Raw genomic sequence first — 27,577 nt, forward strand, 5'->3', positions numbered from 1 at the left:
TCGCGAATTCGCAAGAATCCTATACAAAACTCGGCCAAACTAACTCGCTCGAAAGCTCGTTTCTCGGAGAAACGTTGAACGTGACGAAGCGATTAGCAGCGCAGATGAAACGGATCACGAAACGTTCACCAAGAGAGGAAGGAGGGAAAACGAGACGCATAAATCGTGAACAAGAAGAGAGGAGGTGCTTCAGGTTTCGGGAGCGGCGAAAGTTATCGCGCGAGGTGTCCGCGGACTTTTAAATAAAAGTTGGAGAACTCGCGATCGGCAAAAAGAGGCGTTCGGAAAAACACGAGATTTCAATTAAAGAGACAAGCTTAGTAATGAGGCAGCGTGGATTTATTGGCTCGAAAGCCGTGGCGCCTAAACGTCTGCGTGTGTTGTTGGCCTGCGATCCGTTCTGCCGATCCGGCTCCCTGCTGCCTGCTGCTCGCGCAAGCTCCGTCACCAGCACGCGCGTGTTAATGTATGCGTGCGTGCACGTGCCCCGAGGGCCGATCGGCCCATGCACAGACCCTACCGGACTTCACTTTTTAACTTCGCACAAAATCTTTAACGATTAACTTCAAAATATTCTTAAATGGTGGCGGTTTTATTTGGATTCTTCAATTTGCAATTATCGATTTTGAAATTTTTAAGTTCGCTGTTCATTAAAGTTGGAAATTTGGGGAATCTGAACATTAGGTGATTTGAAATTTGCATTTTTGGAAGATTAATTTGGAAAGTAGGAAAGTAGGAAATTAGGAAATTAGGAAATTAGGAATTAAAAAATTGGAAATTGGAAATTTCGGAATTCGAAGTTTCAATATTCTCTAATTTTCTACTCTCGATATTACCACATTCAAATCTCTCAAATTCTTCAAATTTTTCAAATTCTCCAAATTTCCCAGTCCTCAAATTCACCAAATTCATCAAATTCCCCAAATTTCCCAAACTCCAAAAATTCTCCAAATTCCCCAAAGTCCCTAAATTCCCCAAATTCCCCGGCCCTCAAATTCACTAAATTCATCAAATTCGTCGCCAAATTCCCTAAACTCCCCAAATTCACCAAAGCCCCCAAATTTCTCAAATTCCCCAAATTCCCTAAATTCTTAAAATATCTAAATTCTCCAAAACTATCCGCTAAAAGAAACTATACAAAAAGAAAATTAAATAACTCTCCTTTCACTACAACCTCCTATACTTAATACTGTATAATTATCTGTTTTTAATATTATGTGATCAGTATATTACGTATGTACGCAAAATGCCTTACATATATGTATAATAATTAAATTCCATCCAACATATGAAACATTTTTTTCTCTGAAAAATGTGAAACTGAAGACTTTTTCGATTAAACAGAATTCTGTCGGTCAACACCAAGAAGATTAATGTAGTAATTATTACAATATGTCCAGCTCTCGTTTCGTTAATTAGAGTCGATTGTGTTCGTCGTTGAATCCTGTGTCCCGTATGTGGAGCACGAGAGAGGCGCACACATATTTTTCCAAAGAACGGTGCAAAGTAAAAAAGCGTGTTCGATTAAAGCGTGAAGGTGCGGTGACGCAACGACGGTAGGGGAAAGCCAAGCATTATCGAACGGAACGGCGCCGGTTCTATCCCCTTTCGAAAAGTCGATTTCAATCCCACATCCATTTTTATAGGCGCGAAACGATTTCGATCTGGCCGATCGGTATTTCGCAACGAACGGCCCGGGAATGTCATAACGCGTGTCAATCGGACGTTTCTTACCTGAAAGGTAAAGTCGATCAGCGTTCGAGCGAGACCGAAGCTTTTTATTCCCGGCTAGCGAAGCGTAATCTTAACCAGGTTAACGTAAAAAGACTAATCACCGGTGGACGAGGTTTTTCGACGGGGGTAACCGGCGAAAAACACCGAGTGTACGCGATAACTCGCCGTGGAATTGGATGATTTTACGTCGTTGGATTAAGAGCGAAACGTTTTTACGATGATCATTGCGTCGTTACATGCAGAACGTACGCGACAGTAGACCTTCTCGATAGTGGTGATTCCATTAAACCGATTCCTTTGCAATCGTACACGGGACAAGAACGATCATTTTGCACCGACACGTTGCTTTCTGAACATTCTGAAATCTGATACTAGGCTTTTTAGTACGTACTCTGTTTATAACCTTTTTCTCTACCCATCGCGAGAACCATGAAACGCTCGATGATGAGATACGATATATGTAATTGATTTCTTCGGTGCATCGGGATTTAAAACGGGGGGAAAACTATAAGTATTTTTACCCTTCTTTCGTTTTATGGCTTGTCTTGTTAGTGATTTAATCTTTGTCCATCAACGAGATTCAGTGGATTGATACACCCATTCTATCAATATTAGGTAAATTATTTAAGATAAATATATTAAGAAATAAATTTTTGCAAATGCGTTCGCAAACTGTTTAAAATTTATTCTAATTACAAGTTACTTCTTACAGTGGCTTTGCACATTTTCCATTTTGTATTTTTAAATAATTGCTCATTTTTTTCTTTAGATGAATCAAATGATCTTCCACGTCAAGTTTCTCTTCTGATTTTGAAAATAAAACAATAGACAATATTTCAAAATATACTGGCAAAATATAGTAAACAATATGAAGTAAAGAGTAGATTATAAATAGTAATAGTAAATTGTATCAATGAACTGTTAAACAATAGAAATATATTTAAAAAGCAGCTTAAAAACAAAATTTTTAATCCAACAAACGTAGTATCTTCATCCCCCTTCAAAATCCATGAAGATTTTACCATAAGTATACCACATAAGTATTTGTATAATTCTCATCCATCAAAAATAACAGAACACACGAACGCAAAATGAAATCAAACTCATTTAAGCGATTAGCAAACAATTCTACTAATCTGTAAAAAAAAATAAGAGAAACAATAATAAATAGCAATAAATACCATCGCAAAAGGAAGTAAAAGTAGAAAAAGAGTAAGGGAGTAAAGAACGATCGATATCGATACATCCGATCGGGAAACGATACGTGGAACGCGATCGATCGACAAAAGCTCAGCCGTAGGTAGTACGGTCTGCATGCGGGCACCATTCGCTCGTTAAAAGATCACAGCTGAAATATCGCGTTCCGTGTTCGGGTATATTTGAGCCGGACTTCTGGTTACGTGTCCTCGGGGCTGTCGTCGTGAAAAAAGTTTGAGTCCCTTGCAAGACAGCATCCTGCCGGTCAGTGATCCTGGCATCGGCTCTCTCTACCAACGATCGGATCGTTTCGGTGTAGGTATATTCAGCACGGGCACGATCCAGCCGTCCACGTTCCACGTTCCATCCCGAAGAAGCGAGATCGCTCTCGAACGCAGACGGGGGCCATAGCTGGCGCATTATCACATACGTTAAGTTTTTCTAGAGCTATTGGCCCAGAACGAGGCCACGAAAAACGACTGATTAATCGAACCAACACGGCGAACATTCTTGCCGCCGTATTATACCGGCCACGAGAACCAGTAGCAGCGAACGGACACCACACCCTGCGCTCCTACATTCGCACGGATGTCGGGAGAAGAGACACGAGCGGCCCCATGAAAAACTCTCCCAATACCATCGACAGAGGCCAGTTCCGCCGATGTCTTCGGACGAAAACCGGAATGCGTTTCTTATACCGAACAAACGCGGCCCTGTCCTTCTGAACTCACAATTAACGCGGTACAATACCATGTGCGCGTTGCGTTAGGGAGAGCCGGTACACGAGCTTGATACACTCACGTTTTCTGCTGGTGATGTGACGAACTTTTTTCGATCTCAGCGCGAATCTTTTTGGACACGTGAGTGACTTGGAACATGGAAGAGGATTAGATAGGAAGATGAAATTTCAGGATTTGAACATGGTCAAATTCGATGTTTATGAATGTGGAAACTTAGGAATTTAGACATTTAGATATGTAGGGATTTAGGATTTTTGGAGGTTTGAAAATTTGAAGATGTAAGAATTTGAGGATTCGATAATTAGAAATTTGGAAGTTGAAAAGTTTGGAATGGAGGAACTAGAAAATTGAAAAATTTGATAATTTAGAAATTATGAAACTTTAGAAATTTGAAAAGTCAGTATAGAAAATTTGGGAATGTGAAAGTGTGTGAACATGGTCTGATTGTCTAACAATTTGAAAAATTTAAAGATTCAAAAACTAACTCGAAAATTTAGAAATTTAAAGATTCTTAAATTAAAAAATCTGCAAATACAAAAATTTATATCTCTGAAATTTACAAAATATCTAACACACGTCCTACAGCTGAACTCTGCACGAACAGTTTTAGTCGAAATTTTAACTAGTCCTAGACACCAATATTCCTCCATTCCAAGCACCCCATAAACTAAGGAACTCTGATACCTGATAAATCAAGGAACCTTTCTTTCTAAATGGAAAACGAGCGAACATTCCCGAGTCGAAAAACGTGCGAAAAGCCACACGTTCACGCACACATTTCCTCTTTTCTTCTCGTAGTGCGTGTCACGAGCGAAAAATGCCACTTGTTATGCCGACACATCGCTTAGTTATTACTCCACGCGTATCCGTTCCCCCTCGAACGTTCCGCTTTATCCCGTAGGAAAGGCCGTTCCTGCGTTTTCTCCGGGAACACCCCCGTGGAACATTGTCGATCCATGCCCTCGGATCGGAAAGCAGGCTGTCCTGGGACAGACATTCCGTGCAGCCGGTGTAGCCAAAGTTAAACTTTACACCGTTCTGGGCTGTTCTGCCTCTTTCTCTCTTGATTGCGCCATGTGTGGATGCAAACCCCCGTCCACGTATTATGACTGCTCCCGGGGCACGTTTGCGGTACGCCTCCGTCACGAAACCCGTCTTCCGATCTGTTTTCGTCTTATCGACACGTGGCGCGGACCGTGATCAACGAACCTGTCGAAATGGTAATTTTGAACGAGCTTCGAAAGAGGTTTTGATTCTTCCTTTTTTGAAAACCTTCGAACAAATATGGCAAAATTGGGACACATTCATGGAACTGTGCTTAATACTTTCATACTTATAACTTATTTAGGCAAGAGTGAATGTCTGAATGATTTGAGAGTCGCATTCAAAATGAAGAAAAATGCGTAGTCAGATATGGGAAAAATTTCCTGAGTACCTGAACTGTTCATTGATCAGGATACTCCCTTAAGATAAATAGTGAAGACTCATCGACCCAACCTGACCTTTTTGATTTGTAGAAGAGAGACCAGTATTTCTAATAGTCTAATTTAGGTTTGTCCATAACATACTGACAGATATTACTACGAGTAAAATATTATTTTAGAACTAATCCAACAAGTCATTTCCAACATCAGCCTTGAGGATACATCTGACACAACACTTCCAGGGACAATAATTTTAATAATGCAAACCTTGTATTATTCACATGTCACTTTCTAACTTAGTTCTTGTGAAATATTACGATTTTATTGTAAATTCTCCTATTTTGTGATAAATAGGAAAGTTTGGAAATTTCGTGGTATCATAGAATTAATATTAAAATAAAAATAAGAAAATTTAGAGGAGTTGAATTTATTCTTTCTTTTATTATATTAGACCATTTTACGATGTAATGTGTATTTTATACGACGATACCGTTCATAATTGATTTATACACCTTAGTAAATATTTGAAATGATTCCATGTTGATTATGGTAAATTTGGGGTTAACGAAATTTGTGTAGTTCAAAGAACCATCTATATTGCACGCAAATTTCTGCGCAACCTTCAATTTACTGCACGCGATGCGGATTCCAGGCATTTAAGAAACAGTTTGCGTTGGTAGCTGATTTCTGGCAAAAAAATAAAATTCAAAGTTAAGGGATTAAGGAAGCTAGGGAATGAAGGAGGTGATAAAATGGGTAAATAGAAAATTAAGAAATTTGGGAGGTAAGAATTTAGGAAATTTGGAAATTTGGTAAGTTCTAGTACTTAACAAAACTAATTCAAAGACTAAAAAATTCAGGAATCCATTTTTGAAACCTACATTTTCCTTCGCTGTAAAATTCTCTCTCAAAAGTTTCGTTCCTCATAGAAGAGTTCCCTCATAAAATTCTCCGTGTATTTGAACATCTTTCGTTCTATTTTCTCCGCGTAATTTGTATCGGTTAATCATGCACACCACGGATCGGGGATCGAGCGATTTTGGTGACATCAAAGTTTAATAAGCGCCATAAGCCGATCCGAACTGCGGCTAAAACTCGTCGGGCAATAAAACCGGCAATAAAGCGTTCGCCTTTCTCACGTCTGGTGGGTGGAGGAAGCGTGGCTCGCTTGCATGGTGGTTAAACGAAAGGTTAGAAGGGCGGGAACACATTAGCGGTGGAAGGTGGCGTGCTCATAGAGACGTCCGGTCGCCCAATTACTCCCGCATTAAATCAATGTTCCTCCAGCTTGGGCCATTCCGGCATCTCGGTAATAAACCGAAGCCAACATATCTGCACGACTTACGGCTCATCCCTTGTGTCGCAGTCAACCCCGTCCCGCGAAACCGAACCTGGGGGACGCTCCAGAAATGTGCTTTCTGTCGTAATATTTGGCTTTAAATCATGTCGCGTTGACAGGCCCCACTTTCTTCGCACCTTCTGATTCATCCGCAACACCATGCTCTACGTCTTTCTCCCCTTTCTTTCTTTTCCGATAGTTTCTTTTGAAGATTTTTGTACACAGGAACTGGTTAAAGGATTTTTACTTTTTTTCTCATTTTTGCAAATATTGTGTAATTACGTTTCGGAAAGATGTATAGGAGAAAAAAGGTAAAGGGTGGAAGTGAGGATTGGGGGTTGAAAGCAATTCTGTAGGTATTCGAAATTGATTAGAATGGAGATGCTTTCAGGATTTTCATTTTAGGGGTAAATTATGGGCACAGTGAATTGGTTTCTGATTCGACACCCTCCTATGTTCTTAATTTTCTAGGTGCTTGGACAAAAGGGATGAAGAAATTAAATATTTTTAACTTCGTACTCGTAAACTAACCTCTGAAGTCCTGGAGCCAAATATCTCTAATTCCTCATTTCATTTATAGGTATTCTAATGTATCTCTATCTCCATATCACACAAGTCCTCATATGTATGTATGTATGTATGTATATATTTTAGATACCTATATCATCTAGGTCTCTATACTATCTAGCTTCCTATATCATTTACATCTGCACACCGTCTAGGTTCCTGTATCATCTAGATTTCTATATCATTTGCATCTCTACATCACATAAATCCATATACCACTTACATGCCTATACTCCTATATTACCAGCTGACTATATTTCTAGTTGAAGTTTACTACAAAAATGTACGAGCAAAATCAATTATCCAAATTTGACAGACCATTATAATAATTCCGTCAGTAACTTCATATTTTTAAGATGAACTTTCAGATATTGGCATTTCAGATTTATCATTCAGGTAATGGTAAATCGATACGAATTGAAGAGTTCGCGAATTCGATAAAGAATTGTTTCGAAGGGTTTCGCAGCAAACGAAGCGAAGTCTATGGCCGCGTTGGACCGTGAGATTAGCCTCGCGCACAATTTACGACGACGATCTTATTCACAGCTAGGCTTTCATATAAAAGCTTTTTCCTGTAAGCTGCGATACGTCCTTTGGGCTTCGAGACTGGCGCAAGGGGAACTGGCGCAACCGATCGTGCACCATAACAAATTAACGTTGACCTCTTATGATTTTTCCGAGTTTTGTTTCGTTTCGATAACCACAAATGATTTTCCAGTTACTACTAGTTGTATATAAGATAATCGAAAAGGTTTAGAAAAGATTTAGTCACAAAAGGTTTAGAAAATTCGTAAAAATAATTTGTGTAATCGTTTTCAATGTGAATAGTGATTAATATCGTTGATTTTCAAAGAGAATACTAAAATTTGGTTGATATCTTCTTTTTATCTTAAAGCAAACTATTATTAAGTATAATCGTAAAACTTATAGGTCATAAAAATAAATGATACAAGATTTTCTGTATCTGTTTCAGGTATCGAGATGACGCTCTCTGTTGGACAGACAGGTAAGATAAAATTCAATTTACAATCTCTATTTCATGTGGTGAATAATATGAACAATTCATATGATGTACAATATGAACAGCTCATGTAGTGAATACTAAAAACACTTTCCTGTGATGAATGTTGTGAACAAATCATATGCTACTGGATCATATTAAAGTGATGTTTATATTTCTTCATGAAACATACTATCAATGTACTCACAACTAAATATCAGGGCTCGTTATTATCTGATCTATTCTTACCGCTAATCTCACTACCCCTCTTACCACTTCATACCCGAATCGTCCCTCGAACCCGTCAAAAAGAGTGGACCCGAAAAGTATCGCAGATCACACGTTGCTCAACGGATTCCGTGCGAACCTTGAACTGATAGCCGTGAAATTAGAGGCGAACCGGTAAGCTGTAAAGCGGAGGGTGCGCACAGAAGTGGTAGCGATCGGCGAAAAAAAGTCTTGAAAAGAGGCTTTTGTAACACCGTTTTAAACGATCGTTCGCCTCTCGATTTATTCTTCTGTTGCCTCCCGGTCGGACACAGTCGAACAGAGAGGATAGAAAACACATACGGGAGAAAAGGAGGTGGGGCGAGGTGCAAAAAGAAGAAGGGCAGAAAAGGTAGCGAAACGGGGAACAACGAACTTAAAGGATCCAAAGGAGAAGGACAGGGACGAGGTGAATAATACAGAGAGATTGACGTCGCGACGCAATTCCATTGTTCAAAGTGAGTACAGAGCGAAGCGGTCCCCGAAGCAATGAGCAAGCCAACGAGCTTTTGCCACGAGGTTCTTGCCCACCGGTATAAATCAACTCGCGAGTCACCGAACCGCTCCTCTGCAATACGATCCACCGTATACATCGGCTACATCAAATTAGCGACACTTCTTTCGATCGACATGTCGATGCCGGTTTTTTGCCGTTCGTGGAATACTTTCTCCCTTCGCTCGGACTATTCGCGGCTCGAGAGCCTTCTCTTTTTCTTACCTCTAACCCGATCCTAACTGTGCGCCGCTCCTTATTTCGCGGGGGTTGCTCTCGAATTGGGGAATGGTTACTGCTCGATTGACAACACTTGCATAGGAAATGGGATAAAATAAAATAGCGTGTATTTTTTTTATATAGCTATTCAGTAATAGAACACCAGCTCGCTGTTCAACGTTGTCGCGATATTTCACCACGCGCAGAAATAAGGGACGCGAACTTCTTTGTTAAAATGCGATTTAATTCCGATATACAGGGTGTTCTATGAAACCTAAAGGGTTAACACCAAAAAATAAGTCGAAAATCCACAATAAAATTTATTCATACGACACTTTATTTTCGAGAAAATCAATCTTGTAGATTTACACCTTTTCTCTCCCCCTTTTTCTCCCTCATTACCATACGTTAACGAGCACGTCGTTTGAAATTTTTCAACGGCACAGTTTATTTAAAATTGAAACACTAAAGGCATGACTTCGCAGTTTGAGAACTTCTACAATGAATGTCAAACATGAAAAATTTGTCACACATCCATAGACTATCGATTCTGCTGTTAAAGTAAATAATCCGCATCCTTTTGACTGGAGCTTTGAACTTTGCAAGCAATAGACTCGAACACATCACTAACGTTTCAATTTTCTATATAGTAAACATTCAGTTTTGGTAAATAATAATAATAGCTTAGGACAGAAGGAAGCTTCATGCAAATTTATTAATATTTATAATTTTTCAGAAATTTTATTTTACTTCCATTATTGAAAATTATAAAAAAATTAAAAAGTTCCGAAATACCAACATTCCAATGTAACAAAATACCAAATTACCAAAACACCACAACTCCAAAATACCAACATACCAAACTCACAAACGCCCAAGTTACCAAAGTCCATAAATTAAAAAATTTCAAAATCTGAAAGTTCGAAAGTCCCGAAACTCCCGAGACTCCATTATATCACATATCTCAAGAATATCAACCTGTCCCAATCAAAATGAAATATTCGTGCTTCGTTTAATAAAGCAAACGAGTGAAGTATTTCAAGTCTCGACGAGGTTCGAGGCTTGTAATTTCGAAGACTCGAAAGATTCAGGGCAACGTTTAAAGGAGAGCCATTGTAAATGAATTCAACGTACGACGGGTAGTAATTAATGACGACACTCGGCCCGGTGTAATTAACCGAAACTGATCCGACGCTAATTACTAGCGGTCGAACCGCGGTAATTAATAACTCGCGCGACATTATCAGCATACGTCCGTTTCGTATCTTTCGATCTTTTTTCTGGCGTATCTTATAAAACGCTCGGCTACCTTGAGCCAAGAAAATGGTATAATTGGCCCATGGGATTGTGTCGTCGAATAAAATTGTGTATCACACCTTCTCGTTGACCGCGTGTATTTCAACCGATCGTTCATAATTCATCGAATCGATGTCGGTTTTTATGATTCGTCGACCGTTCATCAACGTGAATCATCGCTAATGTCTTTATTGTAACGTTTTAATTGCGTCTCGAGACTTTCAGGCGAGTATCCATAAGTATTTAAATCACCGGATAAACTCGATCGTTTTATGTTGTTACCGGTATCGTTTGCGGGAAACATCGATGCATATTGGACAGCGAAACTCGTTTTACTCGATGATTGTATCAAGTGGCGTTGAAAACAGAGATCAATCTCTGCAGATAATTTATGCCAAATAGTATACTTCTCATCAACGTTATCGGTAATGTCACATATATTACCATCATTTTATCTGGCGTACGAGTTAAGTTCGTCTCCTTTGCTGCAATCTTGATGAACATTGGACAACAGAAGTGACTTGTGAAATTATTATATTGAATCACGCTGCGAACTGAGATCCAAGATCTGAAGATAAGTCGTACGGAATGAACGAAAATTCTTGGGAACGACGCTATCGGTTATATCACCGTGTTATTACTATCAGTTTGTCGGAGACGAACAGTTTTGAAAATTTCATCGTCTTTTCTAGATACACTTTTTGCGGTAATATTTTTTGGAGGCAGAAATACCTTATCGGGTTACGCTATTTATGGTTCATCGAATATTCAAAACAAGTTGTAAGGCAAATTCTAAGGTAGTGGGCAAATTGTCAGGCATAGACTCATGACACACAACATGATACACAATTCTTCAATGTATAGTATACGTGATGATACAAACGCATGGTGGTAAACGTGTACTGTTATAAATATTTGATAACATAAACATACCATAACACAACTATATGTTGATACAAATCGTGGTTTCACAAACGCGTGATAATACAATAATAATAACAGCAAATAATTTGTGAAATAAGAAAAAACAACTATCTATCAATACCGTCGTTTTTCAATGACCCATCAATGAGGTGCTATTGCCTTAAAAAATTGATGAAATAAATAAAAAAAGAAGGTAAAGACACTAAAATATCTTTGAAATAATTTATAAGCGTCGTTAATGAGCTGTTCATCTGAAACAGATCGTTATAGACAGGTAATTTATAAGTCGCGAAATAAAACTATTAGGATAGGAATTCGTAAAGCTGGCAATCTTGCGAAGAGGAGGCCCAGTACCCCGAAGCAGGTTAATAATTATTAAACTATCGATTAAATGCTCGAGTCGAGCTGATTGATCAGCGTTTATATCGCGAATACATCGGCCACGTCCGCTCCCTACAATTTTCAACCGGGTGCCCATCTTTCAAGTGCATCACGATCCTTTAACTTACCAACGCGCGCTTCTCCGTTGCGCCTAATGGCGTTGTTCCGAGGGAATTATCGGTAATGAATAAAAAACGTGTCCGGATTACCGTCTGTTTGAACTTTTTCTGCCGATCGGTTTGTCCGCTAATGATTTTAATTAGCGTTACCAGAGACTGAGCATGCTCGATTATGACTCTGAATTTTTCTCTTACGAGACTGGTTACGGACGATGTAACTGCTTCTTTTGTGGTATTCTTTGCAACGTTATTTGATTTTTGAAAGTTAATTCTTGGACCTTGGGCCAATCGTGATATAGGAAACATGTTGTGTTAGTCTGATTGAAGATATACAAATCTGTTGTAGTTTCATATGTTGAAATTTAATCAAGGTACGAGTTCAACATTAACAAAAATACTGGGTGTCATGTAATTGGTGGTTCGACAAGGGATGATTCTACTCGAAGAAATAAATCAAAAATATAATATTACACTCTTTCGTAGACGACTTCGTTTTTGAGAAAATCGATTATTTAATATTTAAGAAGATTTTAAATAATTCCTAGAAGAGTATAAAGAGATTCTAACGAGTACCTACAGCTGGTATCTTAAGGAGGAGGGTGAACTTAGAGACATCCTAAAGAGAGTCTAGAGCAAAGAGCTGCCATAAAACAACCTACCTTTCTCTTGATCCAAAATAAGTCTACACCCAAATATCCACGTATCCACGAGTAAAGTTCTTGTGTATATATAAGAGAAAGAAAACCCGTCGATGTTAAGAAAGCATACGTGTAGATCGTCGATTGCTTGAAGAAAAATCAACCGTCAAGTTCAGAAGATCAGATCTTACCGTAGGTTACGTAACATCGCGAAAGAAATAATCCTGGGACGTCCAATCGATTTTCGATCGCTAGACTCGGCTTCCCGAAAACCTGTTCGAGGCGCTTCCAGGTGAAGCAACAGGCAACGATCTCGAAGAAGCGAGGAATATCCAGAAGCCAGGAGATCGGAGGAGTGTACGAGAAGAAAGATAGAGTAAAAGGGTCTCTATCGAGTAGCCGGAGACTGACGTGGAAAGAAGAAGAGTCTCCCGGTCGAAGACGAGGTAGATGAAGGCGGCGAAAGTTGGAGGTGGAGGAGGTGGTGGTGGTGGTTATGGTGGTGGTAGGATGAAAAGGGTGAAACAAGGGGGGACTACGACCGGTCGGGATGGACAGACGGACGGGATGGAAAGACAGACAGGACTGGAGACCGCTCATTACGGGCGGCGCATGCGCGAGGAATGCGGCGGCTCTGCTCTTCTCGATACAATAAATATAGGATCGGATCGGATCGGATCCGATCGGCAGGCCAAGCCAGAAAGAAACGGGACGATCGGGTTAGGTTAGCACGAGGTGGAAGAACAACGGAGACGGACGACGAGCTAAGGGAGCGAGAGGAAAGCAGAAAGGAGGAAAGTAAGGATGAATCGATGAACGAATCGACGGACAACAATGCCGAGCGTAGTAACGACATCCAGTTAAATCGAACGCCAGCAAAAAAATACACGCGGTTGTTTAAGAGACGGCTATACGCGGCCGGTATGCGTGGCTCTGCTCCGATCGTTCGTCGATCCGGCTTCCGGCAAACAAACCCACTGCTCGATTAACCAATAAGCAAAATAACCGAGTACTTAGGACATTGGCAACTCAAGTACTCGCTACCGTGATAGATTATCACTGAAACAACCTAGGTCGAAATGAGTAGTTAGGTTCTTTTTTTTAAACTAAAATATTTGTTCAAATGCTTTTCTTTATACCTGTACCACTGCATACATGCAGACATACATATATACATATTTAACATAAACTACAATGCTATGAAATAAAAAACACGTCACATTGTTCCCAAAAACTTTAAATCCCCCTATATAATAGCCATGTCTGCTCCATTATTCATTTTCGAATGATGTTTGTTTATATTTATAATCAGACTGTTAATTTGCTTCTGTCCACATTTTGATAATGACTATATAACCCTTTGCGCTCGAGAAGTGACTCACAATCACCATTATATTAATACAATAATTTTAAATAAGCATTTTTTAACTGATTCTATAACATGTCACGTATGATGTATAAACATAGTGAACTAAACAATAGTTTTAAAGTTGCTGTTTGTAAACAGTCAAATTACCTTCGAGTGCAAAGGGTTAATCGCTTTAATCTGATCAGTTAATTCATATCGAATTGGTGTTGATCACAAATGACCCACCAACTGACACTAAACCAGCCTATAATACAACCTAATTATAAAGTATAATGCCTAATTACATAAATTATACAAAACAAACAGAAGTTGAAATATTAATCTCGATGAAGATCAACACGGATAATCAGAAAGGTGTCCAAATAAAATTAGTAATTTAAAATAATAGAACTCCTAAACGAATGAAATGATCCGTTTGTTAGTGTTATATACAGTAGCTGGCAAGCCAATAGGAACGATTCGCTTCCGTGGTTTCGCTTATCGATTCAAATCGCGTGCAGTGTGTATGAATGAAGGAATGAGTGGGCGAGTCGAGCCACCGGTTGAATGGAGCCCCACGGGTGACCACAAGGCACACGCGCGCGTACTAACTTCTCTTTCTTTCGTTCTTTTGCACGTTCTCGCTGTCTTTCTTCCACTTTACTCCTCTTCTCTCTTTCTTTCTCTTCTGCACTTGACCCTTGTGGCGAGGAACCGATGAAATCGTTCCACGATACGCGACTTCACACTTCGAGATACAGGTACAGGTCAAACGTGCTCTATTCGAATTAATAGAGAAATGATCGATCATTAGTGATATACAATTTTCATTTTTTATAATGTGTTAATGGATCTCTTTGGAGTTGTGGAAATTATAAGCACATTCTCAATTTTTCAATTTTTTGAATTTTTATTTTTTTAATGCGTGAATCGAGTAATTTATAAATTTATAAGTGCATGAATCACCAAATTTTCAGATTTACAAATTATTAAATTTTTGAACTTAAAAATTCTTAAATTCTCACATTCTTAAAGTCTCAAATTCTCAAATTCTCAAATTCTCAAATTCTCAAATTCTCAAATTCTCAAATTCTCAAATTCTCAAATTCTCAAATTCTCAAATTCCCAAATTCTTAAATTCTCAAATGCTCAAATGCTCAAATGCTCAAATGCTCAAATGCTCAAATGCTCAAATTTTCAGATTCTCAAATTTCCAAATTCTCAAATTCCTAAATCCTCAAATTTTCAAATCCTTGAATCCCCAAATCCTCAAATCCTCAAATCCTCAAATTCTCAAATTCTCAAATTTTCAAATTCCCAAATCCTCAAATCCCCAAACCCTCAAATTCTCAAATTCTCAAATCCCCAAACTCTCAAATTCTCAAATACTTTAACATTTAATTTCTCAGATTTCCAAATTTTGCAATGTCAAAAGTTTCAAATCCCCTACTCCCAACTCTAAATTTCTAAATCTCAAAATTCACAAATTTTTAAAATTTGCATGTTATCCCTAAATACCGTAATTTTCTGAATCTTCATATCCTCCAAATAATTCAAGTTGCCTAAGCTTAAAAATTGATCAAGAATATCATACAACGCGAAATCAATTCCACATAAATTAACCGTGTAAAACATCAAAGTTTCCGTAGACGCGAAAATATCGCCGGTGTCGTATTTATCTGGTTCACTTTTCGTTTCTTCTGACAGTTAACCGGGCGATAGTTTTACATCCGTTCGTTCATTAATTCAGCGCTCGTCCGCGACGTCTTTTATCGGTGGCTACCGTCGAGGTTAACGATTCCACGTAAGAAGCTCGTCTCTCCTTCTAATAGCTTGTATCGGCATTCTTGCGATTCAAAAAATGTGCCAAACCGCTTCCCTTTACCTCGGACTTTTGCATTCCGGCTTTTTTCGCCCCGTCATCGATATATATTTGCTCCGTTGGCGATTTTCTTTTCGACCCTGGGTTCACGGTATTCGCTAATTAATATAATCGCGCGTAACTCGTTGCTCTTCTTGTTCTGTTCCTTTAATGGAAAATGCGTGCCTTGCCACGGGTCGAGGACGTCGCTTTCATGTGTTATACTCACTGGCACATTTAACATTTAATCTTGGATTCAGCTTAATTTATAAAATTTTTATTTCATGTTAGTTATTCATTTTCATTACTTTAAATGTCAAAATACATCAGTTTAATCTAATTGTTAAAGTTCAATCATTCAAATTAAATTTTGAAGTGCGCTGGTTTAAACCAGATATTAAAGTGCATTTCGCTTAAATTAATTGTTAAAGAGTAACTCAAAATTAAATTTTAGAATGCATTAGTTCAATCTAAATGTCAAAATTCAACTGTTCAAATTATATTTTAAAGTGCACTGGTTCAAGTCAAATAGTAAAATGCATTTCACTTAAATTAAATGTTAAAGTGTAACTGAAAATTAAATTTTAAAATGCATTTGTTCAATCTAAATGTAAAAATTCAACTGTTCAAATTAAATTTTAAAGTCCACTGGTTCAAGTCAAATAGTAAAATGCATTTCACTTAAATTAAATGTTAAAGTGTAACTGAAAATTAAATTTTAAAATGCATTTGTTCAATCTAAATGTAAAAATTCAACTGTTCAAATTAAATTTTAAAGTGCACTGGTTCAAGTCAAATATTAAAATGCATGTCACTTAAATTAAATGTTAAAGTGTAGCTCAAAATTAAATGTTAAAATGTATTAGTTCAAATCGAATGTTAAACTACATCAATTCAAATTAAATGTTAAACTGCATCAATTCAAAATAAATGTAAAATGATTTACATCATTTTAGATCAATTTAAGCTTCATTGTTTTTGTTTTCAATTTTTCTGCATTATTACTGAAACGTAAATAACTCGACACAAATGAAATGAATGATGTAACTGAATCATTTGATGAAAAATTTTAATGTAATAGAAATGAAGACAATTATGATATACTCGATTATTAATAAATTTGAAAATTTGTCTGCAATTTAAAATTGGTAATCAGGGACAAAACAGCATTAACCTATGAAATTCCGATATTAATCATACTGCGATACCAATAGGCTTCCTGTGACAATGAGGTTGCCAACAGCTTGAGCGAAAGGCTACAGCAAAACTTGCTGACTAAAGCCCGGCCATATAGTGAGACTGTATAAAAGAGTCATTCTAAACCGACAAGCTTTTAGAGCTTGTAACACGAACTAGTAAGACGAAATAGCAAACGAAGAGGTTTATTTTGAAACCTCTATATTGTATTGTTAGTAACCAATTAGTGTTCTAACGTGTTTTATAACACACGTCCGTTTTCACGCGTTAAAACGCGCGTAACCGACGCTTTTGTTATCCCGATGAAATTCCGCAGCATTTCGCGTATATACTGACGTAACATCGTGGCCGCGGGACACGCGACGAGTCCAATTTCGATCGCTTTGTGCGGTATACTGTTAAAAATGCGTGACGAATCGACAGCGGAGGATCAGGGTCTGTGACGAGGCAGCTTCAAGATCCATCCGTCCTGTGCGATCTTGAACGGGCATCGGATCCGGTCAAAGCATTCCATTGTAGTTGGCCGTGGTCTCTAGAAACGATTCTTCCACCGATCCGCTCGGATTCGTCTGGTTTTTCGCCGTCGCGTAAAGGATACCCCTGTGATTGGCTTCTTCTCATCAGCGTAATGCGACAACATTAACCGGCACAACGTTCGTGGCTCGCGTGTCCATGCGTATTCATGCCGGATACGTGTGTGCTACGCGTGTATTAATTGACAAATAACTTTTTGCACGGCACGACCTTATACGTCTCGTCATTGTGCGCGATTATGTACGTACCTGTTCGAGCTTTTCTTCCCTTTCTCTCGTGTCATCTCTCTCCTTCTTTCTTTCTTTCTTTCGGTCTCTCCGGTTGTTTTTTCGTTTTTTTCAATCCCTCATCGGTCCGAGCGGCAATGAAATGCTGTTTTCCGAAAATGGCGCTGGAATGAGGACAGGTCTCCGGTAGCGGCGCGCACGCTGGCCTATCATTTAATTTGGTATCGGATACTTACTTCTGGCCTCCGTTCAAACCCCCTCGGCTTAAAGTCTCCTCTTTCTTGCGCGATCAGCGTCCGATGAATGCTGTCCTTCTGAACCCCGCGACGTTCTTTTTACCCGACACGCGGATCCGGTCCAAATCCATTTTCACGGGCGTACGATCGTCCCCCGAGTCTTATTTCCAACAATTAACTGGAAATAAATACTGCTTCGGTGTTGAACTGGGTAATTCAAGGTATAGGTCGATAAACTCTATTTTTAAGGTATTACATGTTTTTTGTTATAGAAGTAAAATTAAAATTATGTAAACAAGTGGCCCTTTATGTAAAATCTAAATATTTAACATAAAGTAATAACAAGATTTTTCTTTGGAAAAATTTTGGTTTTTCAAGGTTGGAGCTTTGAGATCTAGCAATTTTAGAATTTGGAACAGTTTTGGAAATTTTGGAGAATAGAGCTTGCAACATACGTACATACATATAATTGAATTACATGTGTAGTAAATTGATTTATTTTAAAATTGCAATATACGTGGATGTGTAATTAATAGAAGTACTTGAGACTGGCAATATACTTAGATCCCTCTAACTGCAGCAAGAACCTTGCAATATACTTAAACTTCACATGCAGCAACCTAAATTGTTTGGAACCCAACAAACAATACTTAGAATCCAAATAATGAATTATGTAAAATATGCAATATACATAACATTCCTATACAGCAAATTAAATTATTCAAAACTTGCAATATAACAAGCATATTTGCATAAGTACCAAATGGAATTATTCAGAACTTGCAATACACTTGTGTCCAATATATTGCCAACAAACAGAATTATCAAGGATTTGCAATATACTTGCATCTCATTTATTTTTAATCTCGCAATAAGAATATAACTGACCTCGATTTTCAATAAAAATTCGTTGAAAGAAACGATGAAAGATAAAACAGTCGTAAGAATGAATACAAAACAGACGAAAGAAGATACTGATTAGCGTTTATGCGGCGAGTATATACATCGTCGGTGGCAATGAGCATCATGGTGTCGTAACATCACGGCATAGGAAACGTAAAAGGAAGTTCAGGTGCTTAGGCTTCAGCTTCTCTGTAGACTTCTACTAACCGGACTAGTTACCGGTTAAGGCGTTATAAAATCTAGTGTAACCGGGTTTCGCTTTTTCTTACGTAGGAAAAGTATCACGGGTTTGCTAATGAGACGCCTGCCTAACCGCGGTTCATCATTAAAACTGGTGAAAGTTTTCCATTATCTCTTGTTCGTGGATGTAGATTGTGTTATACAACAACGGAGGATGGCTCGTGGATTATGAAACTGCGATACTTTTAGGAAAATTGGGGAAATGGGAGTTTAGACAAATTTGTAGGGATAACAATCATTTACGAGTCGTATATTTCATTGGGTATTGCTGGGTATTGCTAGATTGTGTCTTAGATTGCTATAACGGTGAAGGTTATAATATATGATGGTATGGTGTGCGATGGTGCACAAGGCGATGTAACAAGTGATAATGTAATAGGTGGTAATTTAATATATGGTTATTCTGCCTATGGTAGCTCGACACATTGTTTTTCTACACGCGATTATTCGACGCGTTGGAAGTTTGCATGGGGTAATTTTACGCGTGGTAGTTCTACGAATGGTGATTCTACGCGTGGTAAATCTACGCTTGGTAATTCTACGCATGGTAATTCTACGCTTGGCAATTCTACGCGTGGTAATTCGGCGCGTGGTGATTCAAAGCGTGGCACTTCAACGCATGGTGATTTGACGCGTGGTGATTCGACGCGTGGTGAATTCGACGCGTGGTGATTCTACGCATGGTAATTCAATGCGTGGAGATTCGACGCGTGGTGAATTCGACGCGTGGTGATTCTACGCTTGGTAATTCTACGCATAGTAATTTTACGCTTGGTACTTCAACGCGTGGTAATTCAATGCGTGGTGATTCGACGCGTGGTGATTCTACGCTTGGTAATTCTACGCATGGTAATTCTACGCGTGGTAATTTGACGCGTGGTAATTCGACGCGTGGTAATTCGACGCGTGGTAATTCGGTGCGTGGTAATTCGACGCGTGGTACTTTAACGCATGATAATCCTAAGCGTGGTAAGTCTACTCGCGGTAATTCTACGTTTGGTAATTCTATCCGTCGTAATTCTACACCTGCCAAATCTGCCCATGGTAATTCTATGCGCAGCAATTCTACTCGTCATAATTCTACACGTGGCAATTGTACGCTTAGTAATTCTATCCGTCATAAAATCTGCACGTGCCAAATCTGCTCATGGTAATTCAACTCGTCATAATTCTATGTGCGGTACATATACTCATGGTAATTCCACCCTTAGTAATTCTACCCTCCATAATTCTATGCAAAATACACTTACTCGTAGTAATTCTACCCTCCATAATTCTATGCAAAATACACTTACTCGTAGTAATTCTACCCTCCATAATTCTATGCAAAATACACTTACTCGTAGTAATTCTACCGCTCATAATTTTGTAATTCTACCCTTCATAATTGTGCACATAGTACATGTACAAGTGGTAATTCTCTCTGTGGTAATTTTAACCGTCCTAATTCTACACGAGCTACATCTGCTTGTGGTGATTCTACGCATAGTAGATCTACAGATAGAAATCCTATGTGCGGTAATTCTACATGTAGTTCTGCGGTTGGTAAATTTACGCGCGGTAAACCCACTTGCGGTAGTAATCAAACGCGCAGTGATTCCACACGTGAGTGACTGCATTCTACACGTGATAAACCAATACGTAATTCAACGTATTGATATAACACATGATTTTACATCTTCTTAAATGAAATAGTAAAAATATTCAAAATTAGTAGTAAAATTATTCAAACTTGAACGGTAATAATTAGAGTGCGTCCAATTATTCTTCTAAACATGTGTAAATATATTTGATGTAAACCTAATTCACGATTTATCTGCACGATTTAATTTTGTAAAATTTTGTTACAAAGTTCCGGTAATGCAATGTTATCGTATATCGTGACTTATCTACTATAAAGATAAAAATAGTTAGTCGTGATATCGGTTTGCATAAATTTCACAGTGTCAATACATCCTAAGAATATAATCCCTATGGGTTTTAATCGGTGATCTTCCCTTCGAGTGGAAGTTTCGGGTCAAAAGAAGGGTGGCGTTTGTGGCATAGACACAGATACACAATCCACCACCGAGATAAGTCGTTTTATTGGCATCCTAGCCCTTCCGATCTCAGGCAAATGAAGATGGAGCACCGACTTCTTGTGCGGCACGATCAAAAAAACATGATCGCACGAACTTTCAGTCAAAGACCTAGCGATTTCAGGTTTAACCTGTTCCGACGTTTCCGAAACAATGAAAGACTGAGAATTTTATTAAAAAAGAAAACTTAAAGAAAAGTTTAGAAAATGCAATAAATATTATTCATTAAATATTATGTTCTTTATGAAGGAAAAAAAAATGTTGAAAAACTTCAGTAAAATATAAAATCTTGAGCAAAATAGAAAAATTTACTTTTTCGTACAATTGTTCTCGTATGTTTTACATTGTGAACAGTGAAAGAATTAATTAAGTTCGATGGATTAAAATTCCGACGAAAGTAGTTCTGCTTTTATCAGGGAAGAGATTAGTCTACATAGCACGATCTATGCACGAGGGTCGAAAAGAACATCCTTAGAGACGCGTTAGGGTATAAGTGGGTAAGGGGTCGTATTAACCCCTCTATCCATACATTAATACTGTTCTTTTTCCTACTACGATGAGATACTGTATCTGTCGTACGATTTTATCTGATTCATATCGAAACTTGGGAATTTAGAAGTTTGGAATTTAGGAATTTGGAAATTTAGAGATTTGGTTATTTCAGGCTTTTGGGGTTTGGAAAATTGGGTCATTTGAGAAGTTTGGGAAACTTGGAAATTGTGCTTATTTAATAGTTTATAGTATATTGTGAATTTGTATAATTTGGAGAAGTTTGAGAATTTGGAGTATTTGAAGAATTTAGAAAATTTAGAGATTTTGGAGATTTTGGAGAATTTGAAATTTTTGGAGAGTTTAATAAATTTGTTCAATCTGAATAATTTAGAAAATTTGACGAATTTGGAAATTGTGGAAATAAATTCCTATGGGATTTAAGGGATTGTGAAACGTAAGAATTTAGTGTAAATTCTAAAAAATTAATAATTTAATAAATTTTTAAATGGGCAAATCGATTATCCCTCAGTGCCCACACGTGCATATCGCATGTCTTTTCATGCACTACACGATTACCCATCAATGGTTTACCTCGAGAAGGCCAGTTCGCTGCCAATTAACAACGGCACGTTGCTGTCGAGCAGCCGTGAAACCGGTGGTCGTCGAGGGGTTAAACAACCCCTGTGGTGCGAGGGTAGAAAGCGTGCCGCGTGGAAATCGCTGAAGGAACGCGCGCAGCGACCACCACCACCGTTTGGTGGGGATGATTTTCGACGGGGGTGGTTGGCACAAAGCTGAGCATGAGACCAACACGCGCCTTCTCTCGATGACACTTATGCACACGCCCTCAGACCGCGTGCGTGTTGCGCCTGTCAAAAGTCGTTCACTCGTGTCTTCTCTTCTTCATCCTCCTCCTTTTCTTTTTGTCTTTGTCGTCGAACTTGTGCATCAGTTTTTCATCTTGGAGTCGTGTTGTTGTGCGGACTATTGTTCCTTAATGTGTGCTGACTTTGGTGATGGACCTTGACAAAGTTTTATGGACATTTAGTTTTGTTTGAGAAAATTTGAATGTCCGCTTGAAAGTGGAGTCTTTGAAACAAAACTCTTCATTTGATCACGTATGTGACATTGATGCGTGATAACTGGTGATATTGCACCTTGACAAAATTTTATGGACGTTTAAATTTGCTTTGTTTTTTTGGTCGAGAAAATTTGAAAATCCACTTGCAAGTGAAGTCTTTGAAAGCAGTATTTATTTGATCACACATGTGACATTGATGTGTGACGACTGGTAATATTGGACGTTGACAAGATTTAATCTATCATAAGACAATCAAATGTATCATAGTTTTGTTTTTTGTTTGAAGTAATAATTTTGTATCTTTGAGAGCGTTCTTTGATAAGGTGTTTCTATAGACTGTTTATGTTATTATATTGACGTGTTTTGATGACTTTGGACCTTGACAAAATTTGATGGACAATGCACAGTATTATTGCTCTTGTCATTTGAGAAAATAGTTTTAAAAGCAATATTTATTTGTACAGGTGTTTTTGTAGAGTGTTTATGTTTTTCAGTGGGCCTGCAGTGACTTTAGTAACTCTTGATGTTGACGAGGTTTACTGGATAATAAATATTGTGGTTCTTTGTTGACTTACAATGAATAACAATGATGGATACTTCAATCTGTTTTTCATTTGGCTAATCTAGACTTGTTATTCAAGTCTGACATTTCTGATAGTGACTTATTATTGCTAATATTTTTGACGATAACTTTGACTACTTTCTATTATAATTCATGATGACTTTGATGATATCAAATGTTAAGATTTCATGTTTATGTGAATTATCTCTCTTGACAGCAATTTTGGTGATAGTCAGAAACTTCAATAATATTTAATACCCAAGATATTTATTGAACAATTTACATATTTTCAAGGCTACATATATAGCTTTGTTCTTATTGTCTAACAATGAGAAATTTTAATCTTTCCAACTCAATTTTTATTAAACTTGACATGCTTAACAATCTATGGTGACCTCAACATCAGTCAAAAATAATTTAGTAACTAACTATCTGAATAACAATTTAAATAACAATAACAATTTAGCAATAAAATAATTTAATAGTATCATTTTGCTATCACTCGAGAAGTTTGAATGTTTGTTCGCTTAAGTTTTGACGTGCATTTAAATTTCTACCAAAATCGAACACATCAAAAACATTTACAGCGAAATAATATCTGACTATAGTAATTTAAAAAAAAAAGAAGATGTTCAGTGAAATGGAGTGTTTCTGTATGTTTGTCAATTTGGAGGACACGTGAATAGAAAAATATAAGTGTTAAGAACGATGGACGCGCGAATGTACAACAGAATGTGGCAAACGCCGAATTTGTACAGCACCTATAAATACCCTACGATCATGCAGCTACAGGCGAACAATAACGAATTTCATTCGTGGTTTCATTCTAGGAAACCGTCCATGGACGACGTTGGAAATCCTACCTCCGTCAACGCACGGTGAGTACAATTTTACAATGTTGAATTTCTTTTTATGCTTCAACTGTACTTCGTTGGTGTTTTGAACAAAACTTTCCTTGAGATATAATTAGCAATCTTCAAATTAATTGTTTTATTAACTCCTATATTTAACATGGCAATTAATGAATAGTGGCAGTAATGGATGACACGAATGGAAAGAATAAATTAGAAACTAAACGAGCTTATTATGTTAGAGGTAATTTATATTATTGAAATAGGTTCTATTATTATCGTGTATAAAATTCGTATATAGAAATTATGAGGAACAGAGTAATTGTAAATTATTTTCTGAACATTCATTAAATATTATTTTAAGTAGCAAAAGATAGTATTGGATTTGATATTAATTTGGGTTAGATTAGGCAATTTTGGTTAGGCAAGAAAAAAATTGAGGAAATTTAGAAAATTAAAATTTAGAACTTGATATTTGGAATTTGGAGCTTGAAACTTGGAATTTAGGAAATTTGAAGGTTGAAATTTAACAAATTTTCGAACTGTAGAATTAGAAGAATTTGAGATCTTTAGAATATGTAAGTTTCTGGTTTTTGAAATTTAGACTCATGAAAATATGAAAATTTAAACATTTTCATTCAATCATGTAAGTGTAATGATGTCGCGTGAACTGATCGTTGAAATCCCTCGATAAACGAACGCTATCAATTCGAGAAATTTTAAGAAGTGTACCATTCTCAAAAACAAATAGACATCATGTAAAAGAGAGCACAGTGCACGTTTCATTTAAAACATATTATATACCAAGTATTGCAGGTTATTTATACTATCGTTAACTAAACACGGTACCTTAATATAATATCTGACCATCTATTTTTCTATAGCACACAAAACAGTGTGGAACAAAATGAAAATTCTCTAGTGTTCAAATAGTAAAATCTCTATTTGTAATTCTGAGCTTATTATATCGATCACAATTGTTACAGAAATGTTTCTTTAATTTTTCGAATGTTTACTATTTCATTTAACTCCTCGAAATCGATCAGCGTTCGCGGTAACTGATCGCGCCCAACCTCGAGCACCGATCAGTTAACGCGACTTCACATTCTAACCCGCTACTGTACCGGAAAATAACACATTCGATTTATCGATTTGAGTACAAATAGCACAATCTCAATCTAATCGTACAAGACATCTATGCTCAAGTACTTATAGCATCATATAAATTTGATCAAACGGAATATCAAACATGGTTGTGTGACAATGGGCAATAATCTTGCAAACAATCGCGTAGCCCATCAGAATACCGATATCGAGAATATCTTTATCGAGAATGGAGAAACGGTGATGCTGGGCCAGGTAAAATTGTTGTGGGCCGGTGTTATCGGTCGCGATCATCTACCCTCCGATTCGGCATCGAGAACGGCCTATCTACCGTCGTAACAATTGAACCCGTAATAGAATCACATTTATTCTTATTACCCGACGAGGTCAAGCGAGCAGAGAAACGGACGGGTCTCGATCCAAAGTCGGATCAGCTCTCCTAAGCCATTCCACCAACTACGTTATTTTTCCCTTTTCTCACACACGCGAATGTACATGTACGAATACATAGCCACTGACGACATATTATGCTTATGGTTTGCTTCGGTTGAAGTGAACTTGTAATTGATGAATCTTGGTACAGGTGCTTGAAATTTCATTTTTAGTATGTTAATTAAAATTTAGATTTGCACATTTACATCAAGTTTCATGATTTTTACTTTTTCAAATGGTTCAGTCTACGTAAATTAAATTCGAAATTTTTTTAATTTGAAGTTTCAAATTTTTATTTCACGAACTTTCAGATTTCCAGATTTCCTATTTTCCAATTCCAATTACCCAAATTTCTAAATTTCTAATTTCCCAAATTCCTTTCTCTTAATTCCTCAAATCCCCCAAATTTCTTCAATTCCCCAAATTCGCAAATTCCCAAATTTAGTAGGTTCCAAATTTTTAAATCCCAAAATTCTACTTTCCCAACTTCCAAGTCTCTAAATCTCCTAATTCCCAATTTCTCAAATTCCCAAATTCCCAAACTTGTAAATCCTCGAATCCTAAATTCACAAATTTCAAAATCCCAAATTCTCATTTTCTAAGTGTCCCAATCACCAATTTTCCAAACTTCCCTCAAATTCCCAACTTTCTAAATTTCCCAATTCCTAAATTTTCTACATCTCCAAAATTTCCAAATTCTAAGCTCGTCAAATTCCCAATCCTCCAAACTTCCACTTACCTAAACTTCTCAATCCTAAAGTCCTCAAAACCCAAAATTCAAATCTCAATTTTCAAATTGAAATTTGACCAAAATATCATCCACGTATTAATTCACTAGTCATTACATAAACAAAAAGAATAACAAATATGCTTGCTAACGAGAAACGCACGCTCGTTGAGTTTTTGTTTAATTAATACAACCGTGACTCATGCACCTATGCCACGGTGAGCAACAAAGCATCTACCACGTTGTATCTCGTTCTCCATCTCGCCGCGTTCTTTAGGACTGAACCTACAAGACTATCAAAACCTTTGCTCGCGTTATGAAGATGCCGCCTTGTAGATATATATATAAAATTTCTGCGTAAGGTCCTAACCCATTCTGATGTTGACAATAATTCATCAGACTGCTGTATTGTTGTATGGCCGGGCCCAACCGGCGAGACAACAACGCGGTTTCTTTTCTTATCTGCGCTAAGATTTCGTCAAAATTTCCGAGCTGTTGTGTTTCGGTTCAACGTTATTACGTAGATCATTGTCTCAGATTTATAACGCCGCGAGGACATCCGTTAATGGTATTAATCCTTTTCGTATTATATGCGAAAGTATTTGTGTCACATGGTCTCATATTTTAATCATTTTAAGTGGTTGATATTTGTTAGATATCGATGATTGATGTTTTAAAAATTCGTAATTTCTTAAAAGCACAATGTGAATTATTATAATAAATAAGGTTTATAAATAATCAATAAGATTTGATTAAATAAAATAGAAAAATGTCAAAACGGAATCCCAAACTACTAAAATAATAAAACACAAAAATATTGAAGAACACAATACCACATAAACTGTTAAAAGATTAAAAATTAGAAGTGTCCAAATATTACTTGCCCAATAAACAATCTAAATTATCAGTTCCCGAAATATTTATAAAAAAAGAGAAACATTGATTTCCATAACGACTGAATTTACAGTTGGCTAAATAATCTAGCCCAGATCTGTTAACACGTTAGCCGTGACGAGATTAAAATATCCCGGTCGAACGATTGGACGTTTGCACGTACTAATGGCGGAGGTGTCCAGTGCAGGTACATTGAACACAGTTGAACTTGTGTTGAGTGGGTTGTGTAACGTGGCGGAACGGCGAACAACCGTGAAGGTGTGATGATAAAGGAAAGGTACCTTTACGTGGGCGTAAACGGGTGGCGACCTCGGAGGCGTAGCCAATGCTCCAGGCGACAAGCTTATCGAATGGCAAGTATGCCTCCGCTTCTGTTGCCAACCTAACAAGCGAATGGATCGTTTGCATGCGGGAAACGTGACAATTTGACCCCGAAATGTACTACCATGTAGTGCAACGGTAGCGATGTAGA

General features: G+C 37.6%; 1 protein-coding gene and 1 long non-coding RNA gene across 6 annotated transcripts in view; one reads left to right on the top strand and one right to left on the bottom strand.

Moving 5' to 3' along the window:
* Positions 1-27,577, top strand: part of LOC100875446 (protein trachealess) — a 178,353-nt gene that overhangs the window by 36,363 nt on the left and 114,413 nt on the right. For 3 of the 5 annotated variants that reach the window (XM_076536516.1, XM_076536486.1, XM_076536489.1), the window contains exons 2-3: positions 7,975-8,007; positions 23,928-23,975. In XM_076536516.1, the coding sequence (XP_076392631.1) occupies positions 7,975-8,007; positions 23,928-23,975 (81 nt within the window). The remainder of the gene's footprint in view (positions 1-7,974; positions 8,008-23,927; positions 23,976-27,577) is intronic. The other 2 variants (XM_076536494.1, XM_076536503.1) reach the window with 1 other exon arrangement.
* LOC143265409 (uncharacterized) lies at positions 16,657-17,914 on the bottom strand. The gene is made up of 3 exons (XR_013039897.1): positions 17,742-17,914; positions 17,527-17,669; positions 16,657-17,444 (listed from the first exon to the last, which is right to left on the bottom strand). It is a non-coding gene; the product is annotated as an uncharacterized LOC143265409 (long non-coding RNA).

The sequence above is a fragment of the Megachile rotundata genome, chromosome 1 (genome assembly GCF_050947335.1).
Source record: "Megachile rotundata isolate GNS110a chromosome 1, iyMegRotu1, whole genome shotgun sequence".
Taxonomy (NCBI): domain Eukaryota; kingdom Metazoa; phylum Arthropoda; class Insecta; order Hymenoptera; family Megachilidae; genus Megachile; species Megachile rotundata.